Genomic DNA, 15240 nt, shown 5'->3' with positions numbered 1-15240 from the left:
CTGTAGTATTTCAAAATGATACTTGAGTTCAAAGAGTCATTTAAATCATACTCTACAGATGTATTGGGGTTCTTGTCGTTGGTCATGTTGAAATTCGGACACATTATTTACACATAGCAATTTATATACACACGATTGTTAATTGATTTGGTTTCCTGCAAAAATAAAATAATTCGGAATATACAAATGTATGAAAAAAATTGCACATAACTATTTTAATGAAAAAATAAACTACGAGAGACTCAGTGCAAACAATTGATTTGGTTGACAATGTATATTAATACTTGGAAGATTTTGATTCTTTGGTGAAATGTTTTTGCATGCAAAGTGGCGTGGACACAGTACTTAGGTCTTCCGGACGTTAGGGTTCAAAAATAGAATGAGCTTCCGATCATAACGTGTATTCCCATTCTAAAGTATTATTGACCGCTCATAATTCTTTGGTCAAAAAGTACTTAGGTCTAGACTTCTATTTCAGGATTTAATTAGATAGTAAAATGAAAATTTTCTTGGAAAAATGAACGTGGTCTTAGTTAGGCAAGAGTTGCTAAGATTGACGGGAAAAGAAAAGAAAAAGAAAGAATGGGTATGTTTGATTTTCATAATAGTGAAAGAAATTTTAAAAAAGAAGTTTTAAAAAAGAATAAATTAACTGTTATATTATTGGTTCGCTCGTTAATGCTTTGATGAGCCATAGTCCTTATAAATACATCCGCAAACCCATATCTCAACTTAAATCATCAACACATTAAACACAACCTCTAATTTAAAACCTCTCTCGTCTCTTTCGTGTCTCTTCTTGTTCTATTCCAAAACCAACAAAAATCAAGCACAACTACTAATGGGAGGAAACATACCACACAGTAGCAAGAGGTTCTCTCTCTTCAGCTTCTTTAAGCCACGAAAATCTCACAGAGTGGAAGCAGACGCCTCTTGGGACGACAGCGTTTACACTCGCAAAGCATTGGCTAGTGACGAAGACAGACGTTATTGCGTGGCTGAGCCAGGTATCGACCGTAAGGCTTCTGCCTTTATCGCCAAGTTCCATGCAACTCGTGTCTCTGAGTCTGAGCGCCAAACTATCTCTCCTTACCAATCCGAGAAGGCATGATGAATAATTTGATTATATGTAAATTGATTTTTATTTATTTGATGTGTCTTTATGGGAGTTTATTGATTGTGTCGTAATTGTTGTTAATAATCGATGTTTCTTAACAGTTCTCTTCTTCTAGCTTCTCATTCTTTTTTTCCTTAATTGCTTTCATCGTCTAGCTAGTTAAATAATTCAACTTAAATCACATCGACTGTTTTTGGTTGTGACATATAACATTTCGACAATTTGTATAGTTTCCTCGCCATAATCATATAAAGATGAAGAGAAGGGAACAAAACTATAAAATTCTCATCAACAACAAAGTTTGCTTAACTTTTAAGAGTATATAGAACTTATCACCAGCATATGTATATTTCATCTTCACCAAGAATGATATGGAATAACACGATTTAGTGACTCTCCAAAACACTCAAATTGATCAGAATTTAGCTTGTTATGAATCTCACATTGACTAAGTTAGAACATAATCTAATCAAAGTTTAGACCTAGCCATTCATTGAATTTGGAAGGCCATGAATTATGACATGGCTATCGCTTTGGTTTACAAGTATGAGTACTTGCTTTTTTGGGCGTAGAAGATCGATCATATACTGAGATCCATTTAAGATTAAATAACAAAAAACAAAGATTTGAAGCCAGCCTGTAGAATCTATAACTTTATATGATTGATATTATTTGCATGGAGAGGAGGTCCCTGTTTAGTTCTAGCCCTCACATAATGCTGCAGTCTTTTTGTACAAAAGGTACATTTTAAGAGTACTTTGATTCCTCTCCTTCTCTTTTGCTTCGCTTTGAGCCTTTATCTTGGTTCATACACTCTTACTTTTACTGCCAATTATTAACCACAATATTCCCTTAAACTTTATTATATGGTTCCATGTCTTGTGGTGTTTTTCAAAAAGGTTCCAAAGTCGAGTGATCTCATAGTATTACCTATATAACTAATGATTCGTGAGTGTTTCAGTCTACGAGATTCGATCACCACAAATATAAAAAAAAATCACTCACAATAGAAAGCAAACAAAAAAGAGAAAGACTAACAATGCAGCTTAACACTTACATGATGCAGAAGCATTTTGATGATATATATGTATATAATTTTTGTTTATAAAAAACGACATACCTACAAACATATTCCTACCAAAGAAAAATATAATTTTGGTTTATAAATTTGAAAGAGAAAAAATAAAAAGTGTATACCTACAAAAAAAGAAAAAAAATCTTCCCTAAATTTGCCGACAAGATAAAAAAAATAAAGTCAAAATCATGTTGACTCCTAAGTAATAACTACTCATCGGTCTGTATTGAGTGAATAACATGAGAGTAATGCATACCATCTATTTGCACACAACATGCATCTCTAGTCCACTCTTAAATGTGTTCAACCCAAGGATCAATCCGTACCCCAATAAAATTACGAGGAGCAAAAACAAAAATAGAAACTAAAGAATAAAACAAACTAACGTTGGTCGATTACCTCTTGAGGAAATTTCAAGAGCTCGAGCATAAATCTTAAATTCCTAGAGATTTAGGTTTACATATGTATATGCAAAAAGAAAAATATATACTCCATCATTGTTTTTACCCACTATTTTGATTGTAAGCTTCCTCTTCGGTAATTCTAAAATATATAATACGGATGAAACTGAAGCTTTATACTTAAACATCGCAATGCAAAATTGATATTTTCTATATGCAAAGGAGAGAGATTTAAAATATACACAAACAAAAGCATCATAATAAACACGCATGATCAAACCCTTATTTCCGCAAATTAGTATACATCACAACAAATGTCGTCGTTGACCAGTGTGATGTATTAAAGACCGATGGAAGTAACGGTAGTTGTCATTTATCATAGGAAAATGCATTTGGTGAGACGGCTCATCATCTGATTAATTAGGCATCTTCCAAACATTTGCTGATATTATTGTGATCAAAATTTAAAATTTGATGCTGATCGTAAACACCAAGCGGAATTGTCATACAATAGTAATCTTGTTGGTCATTTGCAGTAGGGCATAAATTATTTCCAAAAAAAATAATATTCTCTGGTTTCCTACTGGAAAAGATCATGGTTTTGAGGCCTAACTCATTCACTAGCCGAAGAGAGTTTAATAACATTAGTATTTGAAAAATATGAGGAACCCATTTCAAATACAACAAGATGACTATGAAGGAGTTGAAAGAGGAGTAAAGGCATAATTAATTAGTAATAAGATAACAAGTAGAGTATCTCACCAATATATTTACTATTAATTATTTATATGTTTAATTTTTTAAATAACAAAAATAAATTAAGCCAATCATTTATCGACAACAAAAATGAATATTTAAAGAATAGTAGTGAGTTTCTTTTTTTTGAATGAAAAGTAGTGAGTTTCTTTACAAAGAAATGTTTTTTCACTGTATTCTCTTTTTGTATTTTTAATTATTTAAAGGCTTTAGATACTCTATGAGAGATTCCTGATGTAGATGTCAAAATACCCTAATACCCAATAAGCCTTAGAGAAAGCTTTTGTATTTGTATATAACTAGTCTTAGTCTCTTAGATCTTGTACGTATATTGATTCTCTATGTCGATTTTTTTTTTTGCTGCTTTCATATTTTATTTATACTGATATTGATCGAGATATTTCCTCTGTTTTTCAAATCAATATTTTCTTAGTTATCTGTAATAAGATAAGTCTTGTGGCAGGAATGAATCCATTTTCAATAATTTCACTTGCTCAAGCTAATAATTAACATTGGTAAAGTTAAGAATTGCAGCGTTTTATTTAAATAGAACCAATGATTTTCTTATCTGAATAAAATCCATACAGTATATATATAGATATATGTTTCCATATAAAAAAAATTCTTATTTCGGAATCCAGTATGTATGAGAAGAATTTGCCACATAATTTTGGGTTGAAGATTTAACTTGACTGAAATTTTTTGGGGTCAAACTCATTCATTCATTAGATCAAAAGGAATTGAAACTCCACCACATAATGATGATATAACAAGATAAAAAGGCAAACAATGCCCATAGTTTTGCCAACTTGCTGCCCAAGATAAATAACATAGAATGACTCTAGAGTTCTAATCTGAATTCATATTTTAGCACTAACAGTTGAGATCAGATAAGACATAACTTAGAAAACTCAAAACTAAAAGGATAAGATAACATAAGAATATTGTTGGCATTACGTCCACCGGATCGACGAAGATGCTTTAGAACTGGCGGTGATTGTAATGATGATTTTCTTCCATCCAAGGAAAGCATGTTGGCTGAGATGGTTCCATCATCTCCTTAACGTACCAATCTTGCTGATTTAGTGGATAGTAAACTTCGTCCTAAAACAAATTGACATGTAGCTGCTGATATTGATTATGGTTTGAAATACATGTATGTTAATCAAAAACACAAACCTGATTCATAACTTGAGTATTAACTCCATGGTTGCTAACTGGGAGGAGATTACTTGCAAGAGAATCAACATGGTTGGCTCCCTGGTTCGAAAATATTATGGGCTGCTGCATCTCGTTGGTTAGTTGAGGAGGATTTAAGATTGATGCACACATAAAGTTGTTGTTAAGTGAAGGAACCTGCTCTAGCCCCTGGTTTAAAGAGACTGTACCCTTCACTTCATTGGGTTGTTGAGGAAAGTTGAAGGTTGGGACATTCAGAAACTGGTTTCCATGAGAACTAATATGTTCTTGTCCCTGGTTTGAAGTGACTAGAGGCTGAGACTCATTGGTTTGTTGAGGAGAGTTGAAGAAAGAAGAACCCGCTTCAGCCATAGCGACTGGTGGCATGCCCATGGCCATAGCCAGTGAGGAAGATTCACCGGTCTCAAGATGCGTATTTTTTAGGAATACGTTTTTATGATGATAAAGTTTCTTGAGATGTCCATCAATAAACTCACACAAGTTACCACGATTACTATCGTCTATAGCCAAATCTCCCATGTTCCCATTAAGACAAGAGAACATGAGCTCCTCCATGAGTTTATCATTATTACCTTCAATTAATTTTTTAACCTGATTTTGGACTTTTGTGATTGTCTGATTGAGAAACTCTTCGTGGTTAAACGATCTCTTTGTCTGCTTCTCCTCTGGCAAGTTTTCGAACTTGTCCATAACCTTTTGCACCTCCGAGTTTGATGGCCACACCTCTGGTGTTGGGTTGTATGGACTGTAGATGACCGCACACGCATCCACATCGCAGAGAGTCTTGATTTCATCAAGTTTCTTCAGAAGTCCTTTCTTCCTAAGATTCAGTGTTCTTTTTCTCGCCGAGACATCGGAAATGTAAGCAAGATTTGTCTTCTTCCTTGTCATGACTACAATAGTTTATTTGTTTATGTTTTTACAGTTTATACAGATGTATATATAATGACGTTTTCTATATGGTAAAAAGATTTATGTTAATAGTGGTGATGATTTGACAGGCTGTATATAGTCACAACTATTAGTGCTTACTCATTTTGTAGCTAGAAATGCTAATTTTAGCTTTAAATTGTTAAGGATTAATTGAGTAAAAATAATTACTTAATTATACCAATTAATTAGTCCTTACTCATTTTGTGGGTGTAATTAGTGCTTACTCATGCTACGTCACAACTATTATATTGGTGAGACAGTTGTTTATTTTTGATAAAATGATGAGATGACAAGTGTTGAAGCTTATCTATAAAATCTAATGCGAGTCTATCCACACGTTATATGTGAAAACGCAACTTTGCAAATATCAAACAGTTATCCATATAGACCAAACTAAAACTGAATGTGAAAATAGATGCATGATATTTAGCAAAAAAAACTGATCAAGTAGGCTCGACCAGCTAGCAAGTCTACTCGATTTTTTTTTAACATTACAAAATCCATTAAATATTATGAAATACCGTCAATTAACAATATAATCTATGAATGAGAAACCATTTAGTAATGAATGGGAGATGTGAGTATTTTTGCAAGTCTGATGATACATACAAACTCGTATTAGATCTTATAAAGGTTGTGGATGGCTCGTATTCGTAATGAGTTTGTCTTTGATCATGATGTTAGTAGAAGCTACGAAAACGTTAAACCGTGCTGGTTACGATGTTAAGGAATGTATTTCCAACTCCGATGGGTCTATAGAAGCAGGTAGTGGTGATTCTAGACAACAGAGGGATGGACTGTAACGTTGGACACCCCGTTGGTCAGAGATGATATGGGTGATATAGCAGACGAGCCAAACTCCTTTCCCGATGTGTCAATGAGAATGGTAGTTCAAAGAGTAAGCAATATTGGAGGGGATATTTTTCTTAAGCTCTGATCATGAGAGATGCTTTGGGATGATGGTATCCTTAGAGTTGAATTTAGACCAGAAGTGTTGAGTTTTGCTCATTGCTCAGAGGGAAGATCAGAGAACTACTTTGGGAATGTGTTTTGGAAGCTTGACTTGATTTGATTGCTTGGACAAATGAGAAATCAAGCAACCTTACCCATAACGTCCGAAGGATCGCAAGTTCAATCCTCGGTGGGAAAGATCATACATAACGTCATGATGTTGTTGTTTTATGCTTCGGCTCTATGAGGATTATTTTGTCTTTGAGAAATAAAGCCTTCACAGCACGAGAGATTTCTCTCAAGAGCATTAAAGATACTAAGGAGTGGAATGATGCTCAACCTAACAACAAGAATGCAGCTCCACTATCCAAACAGGTCTCACTATGGTGCGACTTGTCCTCCTCCGACGTTCCAGCCTGGGAGTCTTGTGTGTAAAGTAGATGCGGCGTGGGACACCAACTCCGGACGATGTGGGATAGTAGGGATCTTCACTGGAGAGGCTGTGCGTCCTCTCCCCACCGTAGCTGAATCCTTCATCCATGTTTCGTCAGCTTTAATGACAGAAGCCATTGCTGTCCATCGGGTGGTATCTTTGACTGTGTATTCAAACGTCCAATCCTTGGTGGTTTTATCTGATTTTCTATCTCTAATCAATTTGCCGAAGACGAGAGGGTATCAATTTGAACTATTCGGTATCATGTTTGATATCTATCGCTTTATCTCTCTCTTTGATGTTATTTCCTTTCATTTTATTTCTCGCAACTTCAATTCCGAAGCTGATTCAGTGGCAAAATCAGTCTTTGCTATGTATGTAACAAACTCTGCTTCAGGAGTCTTTCCTTGATCAAAAAAAAAATGCTTCGGCTTATATATTTGTGTGAGCTTCAACATCTATTATGATTATGTGTGTTGTAGCTAGTTCTCGTTGCATCACATTACCTTTGATTTTGTTAATATATGATTTCATGCTATATCATTGTTACATTTGTTTAATGAAACGATAGAAAAAACTTGTTACAAAAAAAACTTGAATAAACAAGTTCTTCACACAAAACAAAGGATCTCTTCTTTATATCAACAAAAACTATGCAACACGCAACAAAGATAAAACCCTGAACTTAGGAAACGATGAGTCATAGTCACACAAAGATAGGAAAACACGACGAAACAGCTGTTCCTGCATAATAACAACACATGAAAACTTGTCAGAAAAATTATTGTACTTGTAATATTTGTGAACGAATAAAATATTGAAAATTCCGAAAAAAGATATTTTAAGCTAGATATTTCTAATCTATCATTACAGTTAACTTTAGTTTTTATCAAAAGCACTAGTAAGTGAATACTATTAACAATACCTTACCTAAATTAACTTGAATGATCATTTTCATAGCTATATATTGTTAGATAGGTTCGCCACCTAATATATACTTGATTTTCCAATGAAAAATCACTAATACAAACTATATCAAAACATGACACTTCTTAAATCTCGTTTCATGGTCATGTATGTAACATATAGGAGAGACAAAGAGAGAGTAGAGAGAAAAAGCTTACAAGGAGATGAAATGAAAAGAAGAGATGATAGATGGTAATTTATTTGGTGAGGACATAAAGGGCGTAGAGGATCCCAGGAAGATACCCAAAAAGCGTCAAAACCAAACATATCCAAAATTCAACCTGCGATAAGATTTCGATTTTTATGTTTGTGAATATATATATTTGGAAAAGAACTCCATGATGTAGCTAGTAAAATCCGTTTTATAAGAAACTTCAAAAAAATTCAAGTAATTACCTCGCAACCATATCTAAGAAAGACACCAAGAGGAGGCAAGAGGATAGCGAGAAGAATATCTATGAAAGTAGCTGTTCCCATTTTTCTTAAGCTTTAAGAAGTTATTGAGAAAATTATTGAAGCTTCAAAGTGTGCGTGTGTGCGTTTTCTTCTTTACTCTCTCCTTCACGTATCTCACACTATATAGAGATATTTTTGAGCAACGTGGTGCTTACCTTTTTTGTTTGTATACGTCTTCCTTTTTCCTTAAGCTAAATGAGGAATTATTTCATTTTGATTTAGCAAGGGCGAAAGGGATTTAACGAGATATAACCTAATACTCCCAGATTACTAATTAGCATTAGGAGTGCCAAAAACGAAAGAATAGTTTGCCTAGCGCGTCACGGAAACCGTATTCATGTGGGGTTGCTCACAACTGGTGGGGGTGATGATTGTGTTGTATTTCTCATGGACCACGTGAGTTTACCAACTATGATACACATTTGCTTTTGATGAGATGAACCATGTGAGTGTGACAATGGAGTTATATAAAGCAGGGTTTAATTTTTTTTTTTTTGTGGTGGTCCAAAATTCAAACCTACTCTAGTACATTTTTACCACGAAATAAACAAGTTACTCACATAAACCAACGAATTCTTCTTCATATAAATCAGCATAAAGTATATGATAATACAAATACAACAATGACAATTAATTACTCAGAACAGATAAAACAAATGATGAAGCAGTCCCGATGGGAGATCACGACGACGAAACAGCTGTTCCCTCCTACACAATACCAATGTAAAATTAAATTTTGGTCAGTAAATTCCTTATATTAATAAAAAAAAACTCAAACGGAAGATGGAAAGTATTTAACAAAAAAAAAAATCTTTCTTTTCTCTCGATCCTATTATTCGATGGTTTTGCGGAAATGATACATAACAATATCTCACCAATTTCTTATCACGGGTTAGGGAGTCTTTATAACTTAGAAAACGTGGTTCACCTAACATATACCTAACTAAGTCCACTAAATCAAAAACGATTTATCTTATGTAAATCTCGTTATATAGCTATGACATACGCATGTATGTTTATACAATTATATTAATCTATATCGAGTGAGAGAGATCGTAGAAATCTTACAAGGAGACCGAGAGGAAAGAACAGATGAGATATGAAAATCAGTCCTTGGTGATGATATAAAGAGCGTAAAGGATCCCGGGAAGATAACCAAACAGCGTCAAGATCAAACATATCCAAAACTCAACCTGCGAACAGAAAATTTAATCTCAAAATTTAAAATACGAGTTTTATAAGATTGAACATAACACAGTAGTCGTCGAATTGAAGATAAAATGTACCTTTAAGCCAAATTTGAGAAAGACGCCGAGAGGAGGCAAGAGGATAGCCAGAAGGATTTCTACGAAAGTAGCTGTACTCATTTTTCAAGCTCTTTGAATTTGTAAGAAAATATTTATGTTTAAAAGCTAAATTATAATAGAACTTCTCTTGATGATTCTGGACTCTTGAATCTCCTTGTTATGGTCTGGTTATATATAGACCTGACTTTAGAGTACTATATGAGCCACGCCACGTGGTGTCCACTCTGTATTATGGCCTTTTTCTTTAGGGATAAATTTTTTTCATTTTTTCAAACCTTAATGATTTATTTGTCTCTTTTTTTTTTCTTTTGGGAGTAAAAGAGGATATCGTACAATTTACTTCAAACAGATTAAGTGAATAATAACTCTTAAAGTAATTATTTCTTGAAACCTATTGGCTCTAATATACTGTTTCTTTCTCATATTCTTAGTTGTTTTACCCCATGTTTGAATAAAAACAAATGATAAAACCAGTATATCATGTTCATTGATAAAAAAAAAATTGATATTTAAATAAAATTTTTTTATAAGTATTAGGAATGAGTCACACTATGAATTTGAGGTTACCGTGTGATGTGTATAAACTAATTTCTTGGGCACCCAAGACAAACTTATAGGAATTTTTTTTTAATCATTTATATAAATTGAAGGTGATGTGGGATATAGATACGTGCACGAAAATAACTTCGACTACGTTTTGACGTCGATTTAAATTGATAAACCCATTATGCTAGCTAAAAGTTGCTGAAATGTGGCCTTTAGTTGATTTAACTAGGTTTCCAGCCAGGTCATACTATATATTTATCCTATTAATGTCGCGTTTATACTTTATAGTGTTCTTATTCTTTCTTGAATGAAATCGGTAATTAAATTCTACACCAATTATACAAAATGTCACATTGTAAATATCCAATGTTAAAATCAAGAAAAAAAAATTCTACGAATTCTTTTATCTGTTGACAAAAATACAATTGTTTGTCGTTAGCCTACTAAATTTCATGGCACTTGTCAGGAAGTTAAATGGCGTACGAAGACACGTAGCCCAAGCACAACGCATTTTATATATGTTTTGAAACCATAATACTATTCAAAAACCATTTTATTGTCGGAATGGGAATGTGGGCCGGAACAATCGCCGCCGTGGAGTTCGGCGAGAGGTATGGCTTCACACCTTCTAGCAACAGTACGTAACATGACACGTTGACCAGTCACATGCCTTCAGGTCGGTCCAACACATTATCCGGCCGTCCTCTCACGTGCCAAGTCCATGCTTGCACTCTGTGTGTTCATTTCTCAGTTTGTATTCACTGTATAGTATTTTGCATCATCAATGTAGATGCATGGCTGGTTTGGATATCGAATTTAGTATGAATATAAACCTATTGGTCGGTCCGCGTTTCAATAACCGGTATAGTTAAGCATTATTTTATCCAAAAAAATAAAAAACCACAAACTCTGAAGAATGTTTAAATTGTGGTTGTTGACGTATGATTTATCCCGACTTGTTTTGGCTTCATTTCAACTTCCGTATTTTCTAGAGAAAGCTAATGTTAAGTTATTTAGCTAACCAATCAACCATTATAGCTATATTAACGACAGCAAAGCTTAGTTGTCATTGAATACTCTTTGATGCAAATCAAGAAAAGTTACAAAATAATGATATTTTGAGATCCTTATGATAGTGTGGTCTGTGGATCATTCTAGTCTGGCTTCGTCTGTCAGCATAATAGCATATGTTATTTCTTCCTAAAGTCGCTTTCTTGACACTCAACAAAATTTCTTCACAAAATGGTCGTTTATTCTCTTAATTATTAAATTATTGTGGCCGACACCAACGCATAACCGTGGCATCGAATTGACACCACACATATTAAAAGTGTTTCTTACTTTATATATGATGTCCTAATCAAAGGTAATATCTTGTTAGTTCTTTTATCATTCCGAATAGATTCGATCCTGCCGACATTGGTCTTAACCGGTTGGTATGGTTATCCATTCTATACACCAATTGTACTGGACATTGTTTGGGTTACAAAATAACCCATTAAGGCCCATAAAAGCCCATTAAGGCCCATAAGAATTTGAGACAACAGAAATTACTTCCATGACAATAACTTGAAGAAATTTCTAAACACACATCCATAGCACAACACAAAGCCAAATCTTTGTAGGTTTACAGATATAAGTTATAACCACACAAAGCCATAAACACAAATAAAAAGAATGATCTGTTTTTTTCCCTCACACGAAGCAACATAAATTAAAATACCTTGAAAGACTATAAGGAACCCATGACTTCTTTATCACTTGACTTTGGTTTCTTCTTTGGCTTCTTCCGTTGTGATAGTCTTAGAGCTTGGAGACTTTCCAATGATGGCTTTCTTTGCCTTAACAAGGGATTGCTTCACCTTTGACATAATACTGTTTGAATGTTTTTGCTTCACAGCAACTTCTTTGGTTGGGACTTCTGCTTCTTGTTTCAGCTCATCGCTCACTTCGACAACCTCTGATACTTTATCTGCAACTGATTCCTCTTGTTTGATTCCTTCAGTTTCCTTCTCTCTTGGTTCTTCATCAGTTTCTTTCAAAGCCTCCTCGCTCTTGTCTTCTGCAGCATGTGTTTCAGTCTCTTTTGTGATGTTCTCATCTTCTGTAGCTAGTTTAGTTACGACATCTTTGGCTTCACTTGCTTTCTCTTGTTCATCCTTTGATGGTTCTTCCAGTAAATGTTTCTCATCAGTAATGGCCTTCTCAATGACATCTGGAGGAGATAAAACGTCTTCAGGTGTTTCTTCTTCCTTCACTACTTCAACTTCTGGTGCCACTTCCTTTGCTTTCTCTAGAGGAGTCTCAACTTTTTCAGAAGCCTCTGGCTTAGGCTCGACTTCAAGAAGATCAACATCTTTGCTTTTGTCTTCTACAGTCTCTGAAGGTACTTCTCTAACAAGTTGAACATCAACTGGTTCCACCTGTTTGCTTCCGGCTTCATCTGTGGATTCTGAAACATCAACCACCTTTGTCTCCTCCTTATCCTTGTTGTCTTCTTCAACAACGCTCTCCACTCTTTGCTTCTCCTCATCAACAGCTTCAGTATTAACCTCAGGAACAAGGGTTGGTTCTTTAAGTTCCACTTGCTCAGCTACCTTCTTCTCGTCACTTTCATCTTTCCCCTCTTCTGTAGATTCCTCCTTTGTAACCTTCAGGTTTGAATCTGAAACCGGTTTATCTTTCACTACATCCTCGGTTTCCTGCAATACTATCTCTTTTTCCATCAACTTAGCTTCTTGAATCACCTTGTTCTCCATTGGCTGCATCAGGTATAAATAAAAACTTTTATTATTCTTTTCTTAAATAGAAAACACATTAAGTATTGTTTCTTTTATTGTGGAACTATAATCACACATTACGTATTCTGCTTCGTTTATTATGGTTTCTTTTAAATCCATGTGCTATATAATCATGTTGAACATTCCAAAACAGTGGAAGACACAAACCAAATTGTATCTCCTTCACTGTAACCAATCTTTCATAGTTGCAGGTATCAAGAGATTATTTATATTACGCACTGAGAGACTATTATATGAAAGCATACGTATGTATTTTAGACTCTTGTCACAGTGAAAGCATGTATGGATCTTACTAGAACCAAAACAAGATGCAGAAAATCTATCTATCACGCTTAAAAGCATCACTTAGAAAGGTATACATAAGATGAGTACATAAACATATGCAATAAGATTCCCTGGGGACAGAGGGAGAATTTATGAGACAGCTTACCTTATCAGATGTAGTTGCAGTTGTGGTTTGAGAATCTGAAGCCATGAAAGAAGATTCAGAAGGAATGAGAATAAAAAGTAATGGACAGGGTTCAATTTCAAGATTCAGATGATTATATGCAGAGTTTATGAAGAAGTTAGTTTGGCTGACAGAACTTAAAAAGGAAAATGATACCTATAATCACACAGAGTGGGGAACACTGGTTAGCTGTCTCTCACTCTAGAACCAGGGTGTCAAGTGTCAACATACTCTGTATCTTCTCTACTCTTTTCACTTTCTTTATCGTCTCTATTATATTGTTATTCTTATCCATTATCTGCATTTGTTGGAAATTTGTGAAATTTTTTGTGGGACTAATGTTGACAATACCAATATTATATATCTATCAACTACTTGCAATGGAAAAAAAAAAGAGGAATCATTTCTCTATGATTGCATTTAAACTCTTATGGGCAAAACTTTGTGTTGGGTTTTATTATGGATTTTCAGAGCAGCACAATCAATCATACGTTTCTCCAGTGAGATTTGGAGTTTATGAGACTAAGCATCAAAGGAGCTACTAATTAAAACAAGTGAGAGAGAAACAACAATAAAGATACATATCTTATAAAAAACATAGCATTATAAAAAAAAGGTATTACTGATATAAGTTTCAGGACTTGACATGAAGGTTATGATAAAAAGTAGCAGCAATTAAGGTACGATATACAAGACTCAAACAATGGTGCAGCCGCTTCCACTTTCATAGGTAGTAACAGACACAACATCACAACTTGCGCAGTAAGGATTAGGAGACATAGGCTTGCAGTTGCATACAGGCATTGGTTTTTCAGGTGGTGGTGGTGGAGGAGGCTTTGGTGGTTCTGGAGGTTTTGGTGGTGGTCCAACGCTGATGATTACAGGTTTCTGTTTAATTTTCTTTAGCCGTGATGCAACGCAAACAGGATCCATTGTTCCCACCACGGTAAGTATGTTTTTCTCCTCATCTAATGATATATGATTCACACCTGCATCAAATCTCATGTTTTAATAGTAGGATATGTTAGAAAACTAATTGCTTTAAGGCTTTCTTCTTAGTACCTTCTATCACTGTGACTGCTTCCAAGATTGCGCTATTACATTTCCCACAGTTTATATCCACCTTGATCTCAACTTTCTGCTCAAATCCACATAGAGATTAAGAACAACAAAAATGGAAACATTCTATATTAGGTTTTAGAAACTGGTTATAGGTTGTTTACCTTCACAGTCATGATGGATTAGTCAAGAATGAAAAATGGATTAGTGGAATCTTTGAGGATGGAGAAAGAAGAGAAAAAGTTATGGGAAACATGTGAAGACAAGAGGTGACAGATTGTAATAGAGTTGAAGTAGTTGAGGTTGTCTTTGATCAGTATTAAATAATCAAAGAGATTGCAATATCTACGTGCTTGGATGCATGTTTATAAATATATTGCTTAGTTGGTATTCAATCATCAATTTATATATGGACTCTACTTGCTACATTATTGAGGAAAGAATTTGTTTCATTATACAAACATTTATGAATATATTTAGTTCCATATTCTATTCTAATTTGTACTTACTTGACCCCCAAATCCCCTATATATTAATTGAAAAACATTTGAAAAGATGTAAACTCAATTTTGTATTAATTAAAATAGGCCCCAATGCATAGGTGGCACTCAATTAGGTAGTCAATTACATTCAATTGAAAAATAAGTAGGTCCACATTCGATTTTTATATGTTGTTAGATACATAAGTTGGTCAAACTATATGATATAATGATATGATATGTTATTTTCTTTCCTTAAATCAAACCTACGGAATTACCATAAATGACTAATATATATATGACAATTAATGA

At 34.3% G+C, this 15240-nt stretch overlaps 6 protein-coding genes across 10 annotated transcripts; 1 reads left to right on the top strand and 5 right to left on the bottom strand.

Moving 5' to 3' along the window:
- Nucleotides 1–753: 753 nt before the first annotated feature.
- Nucleotides 754–1205, top strand: LOC106301395. Its single transcript, XM_013737781.1, has one exon. It carries the CDS (start codon nucleotides 842–844, stop codon nucleotides 1109–1111), a length of 270 nt encoding a protein of 89 aa, XP_013593235.1. The 5' UTR covers nucleotides 754–841; the 3' UTR covers nucleotides 1112–1205.
- A 2884-nt stretch (nucleotides 1206–4089) lies between these two features.
- Nucleotides 4090–7289, bottom strand: LOC106330520 (agamous-like MADS-box protein AGL80). 4 transcript variants are annotated; one of them, XM_013769032.1, is made up of 3 exons: nucleotides 4706–7289; nucleotides 4529–4630; nucleotides 4090–4453 (listed from the first exon to the last, which is right to left on the bottom strand). In XM_013769032.1, the coding sequence occupies exons 1-3, from the start codon at nucleotides 5438–5440 to the stop codon at nucleotides 4331–4333; spliced, it is 960 nt and encodes a 319-aa protein (XP_013624486.1). In that variant the 5' UTR covers nucleotides 5441–7289; the 3' UTR covers nucleotides 4090–4330. The 4 variants fall into 4 exon arrangements, with proteins under 4 accessions (XP_013624486.1, XP_013624526.1, XP_013624445.1 ...); XM_013769072.1 differs by having other exon boundaries at nucleotides 4529–4581; nucleotides 4738–7289; XM_013769111.1 differs by having other exon boundaries at nucleotides 4364–4453; nucleotides 4529–4580; nucleotides 4705–7289.
- A 94-nt stretch (nucleotides 7290–7383) lies between these two features.
- LOC106330776 (hydrophobic protein RCI2B-like) lies at nucleotides 7384–8330 on the bottom strand. The gene is made up of 3 exons (XM_013769215.1): nucleotides 8229–8330; nucleotides 7991–8113; nucleotides 7384–7610 (listed from the first exon to the last, which is right to left on the bottom strand). The coding sequence occupies exons 1-2, from the start codon at nucleotides 8307–8309 to the stop codon at nucleotides 8030–8032; spliced, it is 165 nt and encodes a 54-aa protein (XP_013624669.1). The 5' UTR covers nucleotides 8310–8330; the 3' UTR covers nucleotides 7384–7610; nucleotides 7991–8029.
- A 519-nt stretch (nucleotides 8331–8849) lies between these two features.
- Nucleotides 8850–9679, bottom strand: LOC106330719 (hydrophobic protein RCI2B). The gene is made up of 3 exons (XM_013769162.1): nucleotides 9575–9679; nucleotides 9357–9481; nucleotides 8850–8996 (listed from the first exon to the last, which is right to left on the bottom strand). Exons 1-2 carry the CDS (start codon nucleotides 9653–9655, stop codon nucleotides 9395–9397), a joined length of 168 nt encoding a protein of 55 aa, XP_013624616.1. The 5' UTR covers nucleotides 9656–9679; the 3' UTR covers nucleotides 8850–8996; nucleotides 9357–9394.
- A 2012-nt stretch (nucleotides 9680–11691) lies between these two features.
- Nucleotides 11692–13638, bottom strand: LOC106343411 (RNA polymerase II degradation factor 1-like). 2 transcript variants are annotated; one of them, XM_013782623.1, is made up of 3 exons: nucleotides 13547–13638; nucleotides 13373–13407; nucleotides 11692–12903 (listed from the first exon to the last, which is right to left on the bottom strand). In XM_013782623.1, exon 3 carries the CDS (start codon nucleotides 12898–12900, stop codon nucleotides 11899–11901), a length of 1002 nt encoding a protein of 333 aa, XP_013638077.1. In that variant the 5' UTR covers nucleotides 12901–12903; nucleotides 13373–13407; nucleotides 13547–13638; the 3' UTR covers nucleotides 11692–11898. The 2 variants fall into 2 exon arrangements, with proteins under 2 accessions (XP_013638077.1, XP_013638070.1); XM_013782616.1 differs by having other exon boundaries at nucleotides 13373–13634.
- Nucleotides 13639–13958: 320 nt separating this feature from the next.
- On the bottom strand, nucleotides 13959–14748 carry LOC106300398 (WAS protein family homolog 1). The gene is made up of 3 exons (XM_013736537.1): nucleotides 14614–14748; nucleotides 14453–14528; nucleotides 13959–14379 (listed from the first exon to the last, which is right to left on the bottom strand). Exons 1-3 carry the CDS (start codon nucleotides 14623–14625, stop codon nucleotides 14087–14089), a joined length of 381 nt encoding a protein of 126 aa, XP_013591991.1. The 5' UTR covers nucleotides 14626–14748; the 3' UTR covers nucleotides 13959–14086.
- Between the last annotated feature and the right edge of the window lie 492 nt (nucleotides 14749–15240).

Source organism: Brassica oleracea, chromosome C1 (genome assembly GCF_000695525.1).
Source record: "Brassica oleracea var. oleracea cultivar TO1000 chromosome C1, BOL, whole genome shotgun sequence".
In the NCBI taxonomy this organism is placed as follows: domain Eukaryota; kingdom Viridiplantae; phylum Streptophyta; class Magnoliopsida; order Brassicales; family Brassicaceae; genus Brassica; species Brassica oleracea.
This window is presented reverse-complemented; position numbering and strand designations above follow the sequence as displayed.